At 43.6% G+C, this 13,920-nt stretch overlaps 1 protein-coding gene across 5 annotated transcripts in view; it reads left to right on the top strand.

Moving 5' to 3' along the window:
* LOC107376413 (cullin-9) overlaps positions 1–13,920 on the top strand; it is an 83,128-nt gene that overhangs the window by 55,022 nt on the left and 14,186 nt on the right. For all 5 annotated transcript variants that reach the window (XM_070542802.1, XM_070542804.1, XM_070542805.1 and 2 more), the window contains 8 exons: positions 4,823–4,968; positions 5,040–5,166; positions 5,328–5,539; positions 5,617–5,870; positions 8,106–8,223; positions 10,333–10,581; positions 10,657–10,797; positions 12,697–12,861. In XM_070542802.1, coding sequence (XP_070398903.1) covers positions 4,823–4,968; positions 5,040–5,166; positions 5,328–5,539; positions 5,617–5,870; positions 8,106–8,223; positions 10,333–10,581; positions 10,657–10,797; positions 12,697–12,861 — 1,412 coding nt within the window. The remainder of the gene's footprint in view (positions 1–4,822; positions 4,969–5,039; positions 5,167–5,327; positions 5,540–5,616; positions 5,871–8,105; positions 8,224–10,332; positions 10,582–10,656; positions 10,798–12,696; positions 12,862–13,920) is intronic.

Raw genomic sequence — 13,920 nt, forward strand, 5'->3', positions numbered from 1 at the left:
TTTGGCTGAAATTGGGTAATATAGGAAGTGATTCTTCTTTTAAGGTTCATTGTTTATAAGGTTTGAACCAACCAGATTTGAGAAAATTTTATAGGAGTTATCAGAGGTTCCTCAGACCTCCTCTTTCTCAGACACTTAGAAAAGCTTATTTCAGGAAATCTGTTAAGTTATTTGTTAATATACTGATACTGACATGTGACATAACTGATAATAAATCGTTATAAAATCATCAGTTAGACTGATTTAGTGCATTTATGATCTGAAATAAGTCATGAAATAATAAATATTTATGCTGATTCATTATTGTAAGGCAGTCAAGACATTATTAAATCTTAGATAAAACATTCATTGTAGATAGTGTAATTGTAATTAACCTGTAAAGTGAAGAAATCATTGTATAAGGTTCTTTTATTAAGGCTAAGAGTTCTGTCCTTTGTCTGGAGTCTTCTGGCTTGAAGCACAGATCTTAGGTGTGTTCTTGCTGTGCGTTATTTCTAATTCCATGTTGTCGTTCTTTTGTAAAACACAGAAACGGTTTTGTTGCCTGTTATTGATGCTACAGTTTCGCCGACGGCTGCCGCCTTCTTCAGGCTGACGCCGGCGAAACTGTAGCGTCAATAACAAGTAACAAAACCGTTTCTGTGTTTTACAAAAGAACGACAACATTGAAGCACAGATTCTGTTACGACTGCACCTCCCAGTTGGGAGGTCACGAACAGTATGTTCTCTGGTTTGGAGACCAGACCGTTCACCTGTGGCACACTGATGCAGCAGTGCCAATAGTTAGCTTTACTCCAAAGAACAACAGATAAGATAAAACAGTTAGACATAAAGACAAAGGACTGTACTCGTATATAATATGCACAAGCAATCAAAACAGACCTAAAACGATCAGTGACGGTGAACAGAACTGAAGTCAAAATGGAACTGAGCTTAAAATGGCGTTGCCTTGTTTTATATCTCTGAATTGTTGATAAGTTTTAGTAAAGCGGATTGGACACTTTAATTCAACAAGCCAGATTCTCTTCCGGCAGCCGAAAGCTCTGATTGGTTGGAACAATGTGTCATGCGTTTCTATGGAGATGAGGGTCAGTCTGTCTGTGCAGTAGTCCTGTTTTCATTAAACACATAAATCATGACATCTTTATTCCACAGATCATTCACTTGATTATTATTGATCAACATATGTTTCGAATAGCTTTAATCACAAAGTAAGTACTTTGATTATTGAAAAGCGTTCTTCTTCTCCTTCTGGCTCTTCTCCTGGAATGTAAACAGTCTGAGGAACACCCGACCTTGGCGTTTTCTACACGGGTGTTACTGTGTACAGGGGCAGCTGTGTGGAGCTGAAAATAATGAACTTCATAACGTTACACTGGCTTTGGTGACATCACTTCCGTTTATCCGCCGGCAGCAGATGACGACGCCACCTTCTGCTGCCCGCACGGATTCCCGAACTTGATAAGACAACAGAGGAACACACAGAACGACGCATGATGGAGCAACAAGAAACAAAGTTAAGCAAAGACGCAAGGAAGTTCAACTCGTATACAAGAAAAAGAAAAAGGAACAGGATAACACCATACAAATCACCAGTGCCTCATTTATCAAAATGTTCATATGAACGTTCCTATATTCCTTCCTACAAATGAAATTTAGGATGTGTCTACTCCTGATTTATGAAACATGCGGTGGCCTCTCGTACGCACGTTTCTCCGCAATCGTCTGATGATAAATCCCACCTGTGTGTACCCAGGTGCTCGTGTCCGTTCAGTCATTTACATACAGAAACGCCCTCAATTAACCATTTTTGGTCACGCTATGTCCTCCGCACGTGAGGGGATTCCCCGTTTATTTTTATTTTTTTCTTGCAAAAAATAACAAAATCTAAATTGACAGCAAGATCGAGACACTGGCTGCCAAAGCGCAAAAAACCCAAACACGTTTCAGAGGTTATAAACTTGGTCAGGACAGCAGAGAGGTTCCTGTCAGAAATAAAAAAAAATGGATTTGATAAATGGTAGAGTAACGGGTTCTAGTTTACATTTAAGGAGTCGTTCTGTTTGGAGTTAGTTCCATTTGGAAATGTTGTCTGAGAGAGCAGCCTCAGCCTCTTCTAAGCTGTCATTCAGGCTGGTTGTAAGTATGGCTGGGGAGCAGAGGAGTTTCAGGGGGTTGTGTAGTTGTAAAATAAATTTGAACTGGACTCCGATTCGTGAGGTTTGTCTGTTGCTCCACAAAGGGTACCAAATCCGAGCTTAGCAGAAGGAGTTCTTCCTCACGGAGAACTCGTTTCCTCCAGAGAGCACGCTCTGTTAAATCCTCCAATAACAGCCATGACATCATGTCAGATTCCTGTTGGTCACATGTGTCTTCTATTGGTTTTAGCACCAATTATGCGGGGGGAAAAAAACGCTTTTCCACCGACATACTGGGTTAATATAATTTGTGGATATACGTGAATTGAGCTTCAGTACTGCTGTTCTCCCGTTCTACCACTAGATGCTGTTCCAATGCATGGTCGGAGCTGTGGCTTACACATACAAAGCACATTAAAAACCTGCAGATACCCAACATGGGCAATAAGAAAAGGAACACGTACCAACAAGATGAACCAGAAACACAGAAAGACCAAAACCAGCAATAACCCTTCCGTATTTTAAAGGCATAACAGAAATAAATAACGATGAAAATACGTGATATCAACAGACCAACAAAACCATACGTGACAGTCAGAAAAAGATTTTTACACCCAAAGGACAAGATGTCGGCAGGTAAAAAATGTGGAGTCAGAAAATCCCATGCAACCTCTGCAATAACCCATACATTGGAGAAACCGAACAGCAACTCAACACACGAACAATCGAACATCAGAGTGCAAGAAGGTGACAAGTCGAAGACTCACAAGAGCAGCCAAGCAAGACGCAGAAAGTACAATAAAGAAATCTACCATAACAGACCACTGCACAAGAGAAAACCATATAATGGACTGGGACAAAACAAGGGTCATAAACACAGAACAACAAAAATACAAAAAAATGGATGAAAGAAATTATAGAAATAAGGAGACGTGGACACAAAACCATGAACACGGACAATGCAGTATTCACGTTGGATCACATAAGGGACAATGTCATCAGCAAGGAAGACACCATCGTCCTCTGCTGCCCGCAGATAAAAGGAAGTGATGCCACCAACACCAGCGATCTCTGATTGCTAGAGACAGTAGCCGAAACATGTGTTACAACACAGTTTTTTTTTTTTTTTTACTAAACTGTGTAAATAAACAAAGTAATAGATTTGGGAATAACCAAAGAAATTAAGTTACTGGAACGTAAATTGCGCTGGTTGTTGGAAGTGATAAGCAATGAGGGAAGATATCACGAGTTTCTACTGATGATTATTTTTTACATAAATTGATAATATGTGGAACATTTTGCTGCCGTGAGAGGTAGGAGTGGGGTTGTGTGCGCAGAACGCTTTGCTTCTGTACGTCACTGATTGCATATAGCTATGTTGAGGTCAAAGACCCCAGATTCAGGTGAAGCTGTAGCAAAGGTATTACCGGACTTGATAAAAGGATTATTGAAGGATCCTTCCATTCTAATTTTATCTGAGACATCAATGCCCTCAGATTTGATAGCATTTGGCAAGTGTGAGGACTTGTTGGTATTTATCATAGTCTTAACTGTCTGCCAGAACTTTTTGGGGTCAGAACTACTCATCAGAAACTGGTTTCTTATAACATTTAGATTATGCTTTTCTGATTGACTGGGTACATTTATTCCTTTCAATCTGAAGGATTGCCAGTTGCAGATATTCTTGGACGTCTTTGCTCGTTGCCAAGATTGATCTATTAGACGAATCAGTTCTGAAAGTTCAGTGTTGATCCAGGGACTGAAACAATTTTAACTGACTTTTTTTAAAGGAGCATGTGTGTCATATCTTACAGACAGAACACAATTCATTCAGCTACACACATGTACCTACGCTCCCACTCCTGTAGTATCTGGGATTCCTCAAGGTTCTGTCCTTGGCCACCTGCTGTTTATCATTTATCTTCTCTCTTTGGGTGCCATTTTTCGTAAATGGAAGATAAACTTTCATATGCGGATGACACACAGTTATATAAACTCAACTTCACCATCTGCTTCCACCATCCTCACTTACTGATTGCGTTGGTCCTGGTTCTCTTTCAACTTCTTGAAGTTGAACTCCAATAAAACTGACGTGCTTCTCAAGGGCACGAAACCTGCAATAGCAAAGGCATCTACGTTTTCAGTACTAATAGACAACACTTCTGTCGGTTCAAAATAGCTTATTTACCGTAACTGTTATTGGTGTTTATTTGGGTTTTACATTTTCTAGTGATGGAATGTTTTATTTTACCCTGATTGTGCAGTGCCCTTGGAATTTTTGAAAGGCGGTTCAAATAAAATGTATCATTATCTAAAATCGAGATAAAGGAGTTTTAGAAATGTGACCAAGCAACCTCGACAGTATGCTATTCCATTGTTCTTTGGCCACGTCACGTATAAAGGCCTGCTCGTTGAAGTTTTTTTTTTAGCATTTGTTTACTGATAATTAGGGTTGGTTGTTTAGTGTTTGTACCATTGTGGACACAAGCAGTAATAGAATGGTCACTAAGGCTTTGGCAAAAAGGTGCAGATGGTCTGTTGGTGAGAATTATATCAATTAATGTTCCATTATCAGAGGACTTATCGGTAAATCTAGTCAGAGATTGCACAAGTTCCAGTTTTCACCTAGGGTTGTCATGAATCTTGCCTCTGGCTTTAACCCTGACTTGTTCTTTTCCATGCAGGTCAGTCCATGTACGGTCTGAACCACTCAAAGCCTCGGCGGCTGCAGTGGACCTGGCTCGGTCATGCTGAGCTGCAGCTTGGCAGCTGGATTCTCCACGTGTCCACGCTGCAGATGTTCATCTTGCTGCAGTTCAACAGTCAGGAGGTAAGACTTCTACTCTCGGTCTTAAGCTACAGTTGTGTGATAAACTGATAGTTGTGTGTTTGTGAGAACAGGAGGTCAGAGTAGAAGCTGTTCTGCAGGAGACCGGCCTTTCTACTCCAGTCCTGCTGCACGCTCTGCTGCCACTCATCAACGAAGGAGGACCACTGATCTGCAGTCTTCCTGAAGAGCCCAGCCAGGGTGAGAGGCTAAGTTGGCCTCCTCTGACTACTCCTTCTCTCTCACCCCTCCCCTTCTATAATTCCTCATACTCCTCCCTGAGTCATCTCCTCTGACATCCCTAATTCCATCTTCTCCTCTGTGACCCCCTTTCCACTCTGAATCCTCTTATCTCCTCCTAGGTGTGTTGCAGTTGAACCAGGAGGTTATATCTTCCAGCCTTCAGGCTTCTACGGCCCCGGTCCGGCTCCGGCTGCTACCTGGACAGACATATCTGAATGTGAACGAGGATGTAGCAGGAACCCTGGAGAGGAAGAGGAACTTCATCTATTGTCTTATCGTCCACATCATGAAGCAGGAGAAGGAGATCCACATAGATAATTTGGTCTTTAAGGTTGGTCTTCAGAGACTAGACCCCCAGATCCTCCTGCTTCACCTCCTCCTGGTCTCACTGTGTCTCCACTCCTTCAGGTTATGGACTCGTGTCAGAAGCAGGAAGTGCCTCGGTCTCCAGGTGGTGGACGTTTCAGCTGCAGCACTGGTGATGTGCTGTCATGCATCATGCATGTAATCAGCAAAGGCTGCATTCGCCGTAATGAGGACAACCCGCACATCGTGGAGTTTGTCCCCGAGGACCCATCGACTCCACAGAAAGGCCAGGCCCAGTTTTCCTTCAGCCGCTCCGACTCCAGGAAGGAGGCCCCCGACAACCTAGCTGACATAAGGTGTGACAACTAATGCTAGAGTTACCTATCAATCATCATGAGCTTCCCAAAGCTAACTGAAAAAGGATAAGGTCTGTATGTTTGTAAAAATCTCAGGAAATCTCTCCAATCTTCCATTGTGATACAAGCAGGAAAAAAACAACTACTGGGAAGCCACTAACCACTGTGGGAATATGCAAAGCTCATATCCTCCTGACAAAGGCATAGGAACCGGGTGGGACGTGTCCCCTCCCAATACTGGACAAATGCACATTTGTCTCCCCCAATAACATGGAGAAGAAAAAATTGATTTTGAAATATTTGACTCGCGAGCTTTTATTATGAAGGACACTGCAGACTTCTCACTCATCCCCCCCCCCAAGCTGGCTGGCTGAGTGAAGCAGGAGTCGGAGCCCAGGCGCAGACACAGGTGTCAGAGATGAGTCTGTCATCTGCTGATGATGTCAAAGTAGTTGATTGGCTGAACATGAAGCATATGATTTTGATTGGTCAGAACAAATTTGCGGTCGTAGTCCTGTAGTCCAATAATCAACACTTTTTGGAGAAAATCTCTACCCATATGAATAAGATAATATATCCTACATTCATATTATTAAATAAAACTAAAACAGGACTGACACATAAACAGCTTTTTTATAATTAAAACTAGGGCTGTCACGGTTGAGGAATTCCCCCTGCGGTGATTCAGGGTGGCTTAATATTGCGGTGTGCGATATTATTGCAGTCCTTTTTTTATTGCAGTACTATCTAAACATAATGTTTACACATTTAAAAAAGGTTAAAAATTGCCGTGCCTTCTTTAATAACACTTTACTGAATGCAGATCAAAGGGCAGTAACAACACAGATCGCAGTAACGTTTGTTTCTCCGACAGTCGGAGTCCGACTGAACTTAAAAACAACAAAATTCAGGAGGAGGTTAAACTTTTAAATGCAAATTTGGCTGCAGCGTCTAACAAATAAGAAACAAGTCCCCATTTTGTTTAGTTGTTTAAAATAAAGCATAAAAAATTACATGTACCGGGCGCGCCGGGGGGCGGGCGCACTATCATTTCACTTTCACACACACGAATGACGGTGATTTATAGCTCGGTCACGTCCTTGTTACCTACAAGGAAAACCAGCATGTTAGCCATATACGGTTTGAGAGAGGATCTGAGACGGGTGGCAACATTTGCAGCAACACTGAAAACCCTCTCAGATGGAGCGCTCGTTGCACTAACGCACACGTACCTGCGTGCGACTCAGGCGAGCAAAGGGAATCTCTCCCGGTTGTTGCCCCACCATGTCAGGGGGGTTTCTTTAGGGTGGATGCATTCCTCCTGCAGGTAGCGAGTGAGCTCCAGCTCGGCTCAAACTCTCTTCGGGACGGTTGCAGAAGCAGTGCTTGTCCGGGACTTCAGCAGGTCTCCGAGCGTTTATTATTATTTTTTTGCCGCTGGTGGCAGCTCCGTCTCGGCCAAGGACTCTGGCTGCGCAGCAGCTGACGTACTGAAAACCAAAGCGCTCCCAAAGGAGCGAAGTAACGTTTCGTTTTGGTACCAGTGCAGCCATCCTTCTCAACATGCATCATTGAGTTGAACCAAGTTCAGTAATCGCGGTGGCCCATGATGCAGCGCGGTGGCCTTCTTCATATTGCGATATTTCATTTTTGCGGTTACCGCGACAGCCCTAATTAAAACGTCCACGCTGGCCGGTAATCACCTGGATCTGGCTAATGGGGAGCCTAAGTCTCCTCCCCTTCTGGCTGGCTCATGGGTCCCTGATCAAAAAAAATGTTAGTGAACTGGGCTATAAAAGTTTTTTTCTTGTCTTTCTGGGCTTTGCCTTCCGCCCTGAGTCACATCTGTCAGGATTTTCTAATCCTAGAGTTTCACTGTCTTCTCAGATTTTCTATCAGAAGCTAATGCAGGAGATAGCGGTAGGAGACTATGTTCATGTTCAGCCTGCATGAAACACTCAGTGACACATTAGAATCAGAAATAATCATTACATGTATTGTTTTCAGTGAGGTTGACCTATATATTGGCCTACAACAGGTTTGTTAGATTTCCAAAATTCGTTCCTACGCCCTTGCCGCCTGAGGAGGAACACACACACGCTAATGGTTTCTGTAAATGTTTTAATGCATTCATTCAGTCATCTCCTCCTGCAGGAATCAGTCCATGTCTGACTTGAGGATTCAGGTCATTTTTTTTTTTTTTTTTTCCATAATGTGTGTGTTGTATGTTCACAGTCTGGTACCGGTCCCACAACGATTTGAAGATGGTGTTCTGGACTCTGTTTTGTTTTCCATGGGCCGGACGATGACCCAGGAGGAAGTTCGTCAGCTAATGCAGAGGACTGTGCAGCAGGTCTGGCGCAGGTCTTTTTGTGTGTGACTCTGTTAAAGCTTGTGCCGCTGGCTGAAGCAGCTTTTTGCTGCACTCCTTAAAATAAGCCACCGTCTGGTGAACGAGAACCTCCCGTTTAAACTAGCATCCCTAACGCTTCTGGTGTCCAGATCAATAAGAAAGCAGGCAGCAGAGATCACGGAAAAAATGTCAGTGGCACGGTCCACATTCAGAAGTTTGTAGTTTTCATGAAATCTCTTTAATTGCGATTGCATGTTTAGAGGAGAAGCAGGTCTGTGAACATGTCTGGCATTTTACATTTTTTGTTGGACAGTATTAAACCAAGTCCATGCAAACGCGTGTTCCTATTGTTATTTATAGAAGATTATGTTATGGTTGTATGGGCCCGGCCCCGCCCCCGCCCGCTTGGCTGAATGTGTTCAGAACATCAGGTCATTTGGATTCAGGAACATTCAGATGAATCCCTGCTGTAAAGGGTTAATTTACATCGTCATCGTCTTCCTCCGCTTATCCGGGTCCAGGTCGCGGGGGTAGCATCCCAACTAGGGAGCTCCAGACCGTCCTCTCCCCGGCCTTCTCCACCAGCTCCTCCGGCAGGATCCCAAGGCGTTCCTGGACCAGATTGGAGATGTAACCTCTCCAACGTGTCCTGGGTCAACCCGGGGGCCTCCTGCCGGCAGGACATGCCCGAAACACCTCCCCAAGGAGGCGTCCAGGAGGCATCCTGACCAGATGCCCAAACCACCTCAACTGGCTCCTTTCGATCCGGAGGAGCAGCGGTTCTACTCAGCACCCCTCCCGAATGTCTAAGCTCCTCACCCTATCTCTAAGGCTGAGCCCCGCTTTTGGGTTAATTTACATGTTATTTAATGAACCATGAGACATGAGATTCCACAGGAACTATGGAATCAATCTGATGGACCTTTGGGTACTTTTAACCAGAAGATTGGAACTTTTTATTGCAGGGATTATGTAACACTTCGTATTGACTGAGAGACAACAGAAGAGAGAGTCAAGTTTTAAAAGTTTAAAGATTTATTACCAAACAAATTAAAACTAAACTAACTTTAACACTAAATGTATGGTGTCCCTAAGGTGAATGAGACGGAGAATGGTGTAGTGTGGAATGTTGCTCAGAACCAGCAAATCCGAAGAAACGATTAGTTCTGATGGGAGTGAAGGTGATGTCTTCACGCTAAGCTTTGGTTAGGAGATTCATAAACACATTAGACGCCATTCTGTCGGTCTGCGCACCCTTGTGGAAGTCCCCGTCTAGATCAGGAGGTGTAAAGGTCCAGCTTGACCTTTGTGGAGCTGAAGCCTGTAGAAACAGCCGCGGCAGCTGACCAGTCCAGTCTTGAGATACTTGCGGGTCACGACAGTTTATCGGCATCTAACAAGACCCAAAACGAGGTCGTGATGGTTCAGCTGTTATTCTGAAAGGACCCGTTGCAGCGGTTGTTACAGCAACAGGTTTTCCAGCTTGTCGTTGGTTCTTTCGGCTGAAGAGGCGAGTTACGGATTGGCCACTCCGCCAACTTCTCTAGAACGCTTTGAACTGGCGTTAAAGATGACGTGGGCATAGTTTTATACTTCGGATGTTTTGGTTTATGGTCGAATGAAAAGATGACAGATTTACCAAAACCACGCCTCCGTCAGATCTGGCAGATTCTGATTGGATCAGTAAAAGCAATGTGTCGTCTCTTAATGCTACGTGAGATCATTCCTAGTGGAAACATTTAAAGTCATATTACGTATTATATTCTATAGGATTATAATAAAGTAATTAATATTTTGATTTCACAAATTGGTTCACATTTTATTATTGACTAACACTTTGTTTGATTAGCTTATTAAAAATAGAGTTCTTTGATTTATTAAAAAGAGTCCTTTCTTCATTCTTCTCTTGAGCTGGAAAGGAAAACAGTTTAGAGCAAATGCATGAGACCTTGAGGCAATATCTCATGCAGACTAGTTCTTGCTGAGGAGAGGGGCAAAATGACTTTTAGGTGGAAAACCGTCATTTCATTCCGTTACACTGCTATCTCCTAGAAGATCATGTGAACAGCGCCTGTTACCACAGCAACACTCTTTCTCTACCTCTGTCAGATTTCTGAAACTCTGAGTCTGGATTTGGACCGGGCCGAGCACCTCCTGATTCACTGTAAGTGGAATGTGGACCTGCTGGTGCATCGCTTCACAGACGACTCCGATGCGCTCATCATGGCCGCTGGGCTGAAGTCTAAAAACCCCCAGCCGCCACCAAGCCCCACCTCTACCTGCCCGGTTTGCCTGAGCCCTCAGGAGGGTGATGCCGATCCAGCATTGACCCTGAGCTGCATGCACTACTGCTGCCGGGTCAGAACCCGTCTGTGACAATTTTTTCTGCTCTCTGTGATTGTGTAGCTGTGATAGTTTGTATTTGTCATGCAGTCCTGCTGGCAGGAGTACCTGACGGCCCGGATTGAACAGAATCTGGTCATGAACTGCAATTGTCCAATAACAGACTGCCAGGCTCAGCCCACATCCCAGTTCTTCCTTAGTATCCTCACTGACAAGGACACCATCGCCAAGGTAAGGCCATCACCCGGCTTAGTTACAGAGCATCAGCTGAGTGGGTAGATTAGCATCATGGGTTGGCATAGACGGCTATGCATTAGGATGGATTAAATCATACCTGACTGAGAGATCTGTCTGTGTCCCCATTGGTAACTACTCATCTTCCTCTTCCATGGGGTGTTCCACAGGGATCAATCCTTATGCCACTATTATTCACCATATACATGTTACCCCTTGGCTCTATCTTTGCAAAACACTCCCTACATTATCATCTGTACGCCGATGATTGTCAGGTTTACCTCTCGCTGGATCAACCTGGGTCCTTTAGCTCTCTGAATGATTACCTTTCAGACATCAGAGCATGGCTATCCTTCAATTTCCTCACTTGAAATGAGGATGAGACAGGCTATCGGCCCTCCTCTTCCTTTAAATGTTAGCCCCACGGTGATCAGTCTAGGTCAGGGGTCGGCAACCCATGGCTCTGGAGCCGCATGCGGTTCTTTGCTTGTAAGATAATTAATGAATATTTAATTAAAATATTTTTTATTTTACTGCATTCAGTTTTATCTGTATGCCAATTCTAAATGTAAAGATTGTCTGTAAACCTGACCAGGTGTACAGGTCACCTGCTTGTGTGTAATCAGATGTCTCTATAGGAGCTTTCTGAGCTGAAGAGGATGTGGGGTTCTGGACGTTTTCTCAGACAGGACACATGGATGCGTCGCCACATTGGAGACAGGAACAAGCGCTATTCAGCCACAGGTTCATCATTAGGAACATTTTCCAAGTGACAAGTCTCTCTGAGAGACAGGGTTTGGACAATGGAGCTTCAGTGGGAGGAACCTTCTTGCATGGCTCTGGTTCTGCAGCTGCCAGTGACCAACGCTCTCCAAGCCCCCGATCTCCACATCTTCAGCTCGCTGTCCACCTTACATGCATGCAGACAGCGAGCTGCGATGAGCTGTGTCCAGCTCAGATGTTCTGATGGGAATCTTATCTTGATTGCCTTAGCTACCTTCACGATGTGAGAAACGATAAAAATGTCAGCGCATCTGCAGGCTTGAGGTTTTCCTGTCAAAACAAACCATCAAATACAGGAAATATCCAGTCAGTACAAACCCTGTCATGTAACTGTTTTACCTTCTTGTGAAGATTGTTGAAAACAGGAAAATTAAATGTGATTAACACCAGAGCCATGCACGCTGCACCGTTATCTCCTTCACTGTAAATGAGGGAAAAAATGCATTGATGGAAAGAAAAATTGTCCCATCACCCCATCTCTAGCTGAGCTGTGCTGGCTCCCAGTGACTTACAGGGTGGAGTTCTAAATTCTTCTTTTTACTTACAGAATCGTACATAACATGGCTCCCGGTTATCTAGCAGAACTCGATTCCTATATTCCCTCTAGGTCTTTTTGCTCGGCTGACAAACTCTTGCTGTGTGTTCCAAAAATGCGGTACAAGACTCGTGGTGAACATGCATTTGTTCACGCAGCTCTGGAATAGCCTGCCACTGTCGGTTTGTTCGGCCACATCTGTATATCTGTTTAAATCTGCTCTCAAAAGCCCCCACTTCACCATCACTTTGGTACACGATCCTATGGACAGAACTGTAGCTGGCCTGATTGTTAACAAGGTTTATCGTTTTGCACTTTGTTCTCTCTTTTTAAATGTTTTTAGTATTTTTATGTTGTTTTTAGCACATTTTTAGTTTATTTAATTAAGTTTTTAGCCATTACCAGATATTTCCCTTGTGTTGTTTTACTCACTTCTTTTCTTCCTCTTGATTTGACTATTCTATCTTGTTTGCTTTTTAAGTCAAGCGCTTTGGTCAGCTGTCATGCTGTTGTTACATGTGCTATATAAATAAATCTGGATTGGATTGGGTCTCTAATGCTGTGCTCTCATTGGTCAGTACGAGAAGGCACTGCTTCGAGGCTACGTGGAGAGCTGCTCCAACCTGACATGGTGCACCAACCCGCAGGGCTGTGACCAGATCCTCTGCAAGGAGAACATGGGCAGCATGGGGACCTGCTCCAGGTGCTGCTGGTCCTCCTGCTTCAGCTGCAACTTCCCCGAGGTCTGTGGTCTCACACACACACACACACACACACCTGTAGCCAGAGCACTGCAGAATCAGACTCCTTCTCCTCAGATGGACACATTTTGTTTACATCAGCTGATCATCTGTAAGAATCCAAATGTCTGAGTCAGATCTGAGTTTGTAAGAATCTAAAGTTCTGGAACGGTTATTCTTCCATTCAAAACCTTTATTTATACAAGCAAATCTTATTGAGACATGGAGCTTCATTGTCTATGTAGACCTGCTTAGACCACCCTAAATGTTACAGGTTATTGCAAACAGACAGTATTACATTGAGTTAGTAAAGTACATAAGGGAATAGGAATGAGGTAGTTCGCAGATATAATGGTGTAGAGTATCAATAGTTACATCTTATGTAGGAAACCAACAATGGTGAGATTCCATAGAAAATATGGAATCAATTTGATGTATCTTTGAATACTACCTTTAATCAGAAGATCGGAACTTTTTATTGCAGGGATTAGGTAACACTTCGTAATAACCCAGTCAAAAAGAGAGAGAGAGACTAGTTTAAAAGTTTAAGAAGATTTATTTCTAAACAATTCAAAACAAGGCTAACTCTTAACTTTAACTCTAAACACTGTGATGAATGCATCTAGGTGAATGAGGCAAAATGGAGGGTGTAAAGGAGGAATGTTGTTATCAGAACTCTCGTTTCCGGAGAAGCCTTAGTTCTGTGTGGGAGCGAAGGTTTTGCTCTAAACTATAGTCGGAGTTTCAAAAACCACATTCAGACGCTATCTTGCTGAGCTACATACCCTTGCGGAGACCTCCGTGTAGATCCAGAATGCCAGGTTCTCGAACCCCTCTTTGGTACCTTAGCCGATGAAACAGTGTACAGTACGACAGACTAGTCTTGGAATGCCTCCAGGTAAGCGGCAGTTGGTTGACAGCGTCAGCGGGACCCTGAAGGGTCAGTGAGTTCAGCTTTTACTCTGAAGGAGCATTGCTTCAGGTGGAGCTTGCAACAGGTTTATTTTCCAGCTTGTCGTTAGGTTCTTTGTGGTTAAAAAGTTACGAGTGGCCGGCTCGCAG

This window comes from Nothobranchius furzeri, chromosome 12, assembly GCF_043380555.1.
Source record: "Nothobranchius furzeri strain GRZ-AD chromosome 12, NfurGRZ-RIMD1, whole genome shotgun sequence".
NCBI classification, from domain to species: Eukaryota; Metazoa; Chordata; class Actinopteri; order Cyprinodontiformes; family Nothobranchiidae; genus Nothobranchius; species Nothobranchius furzeri.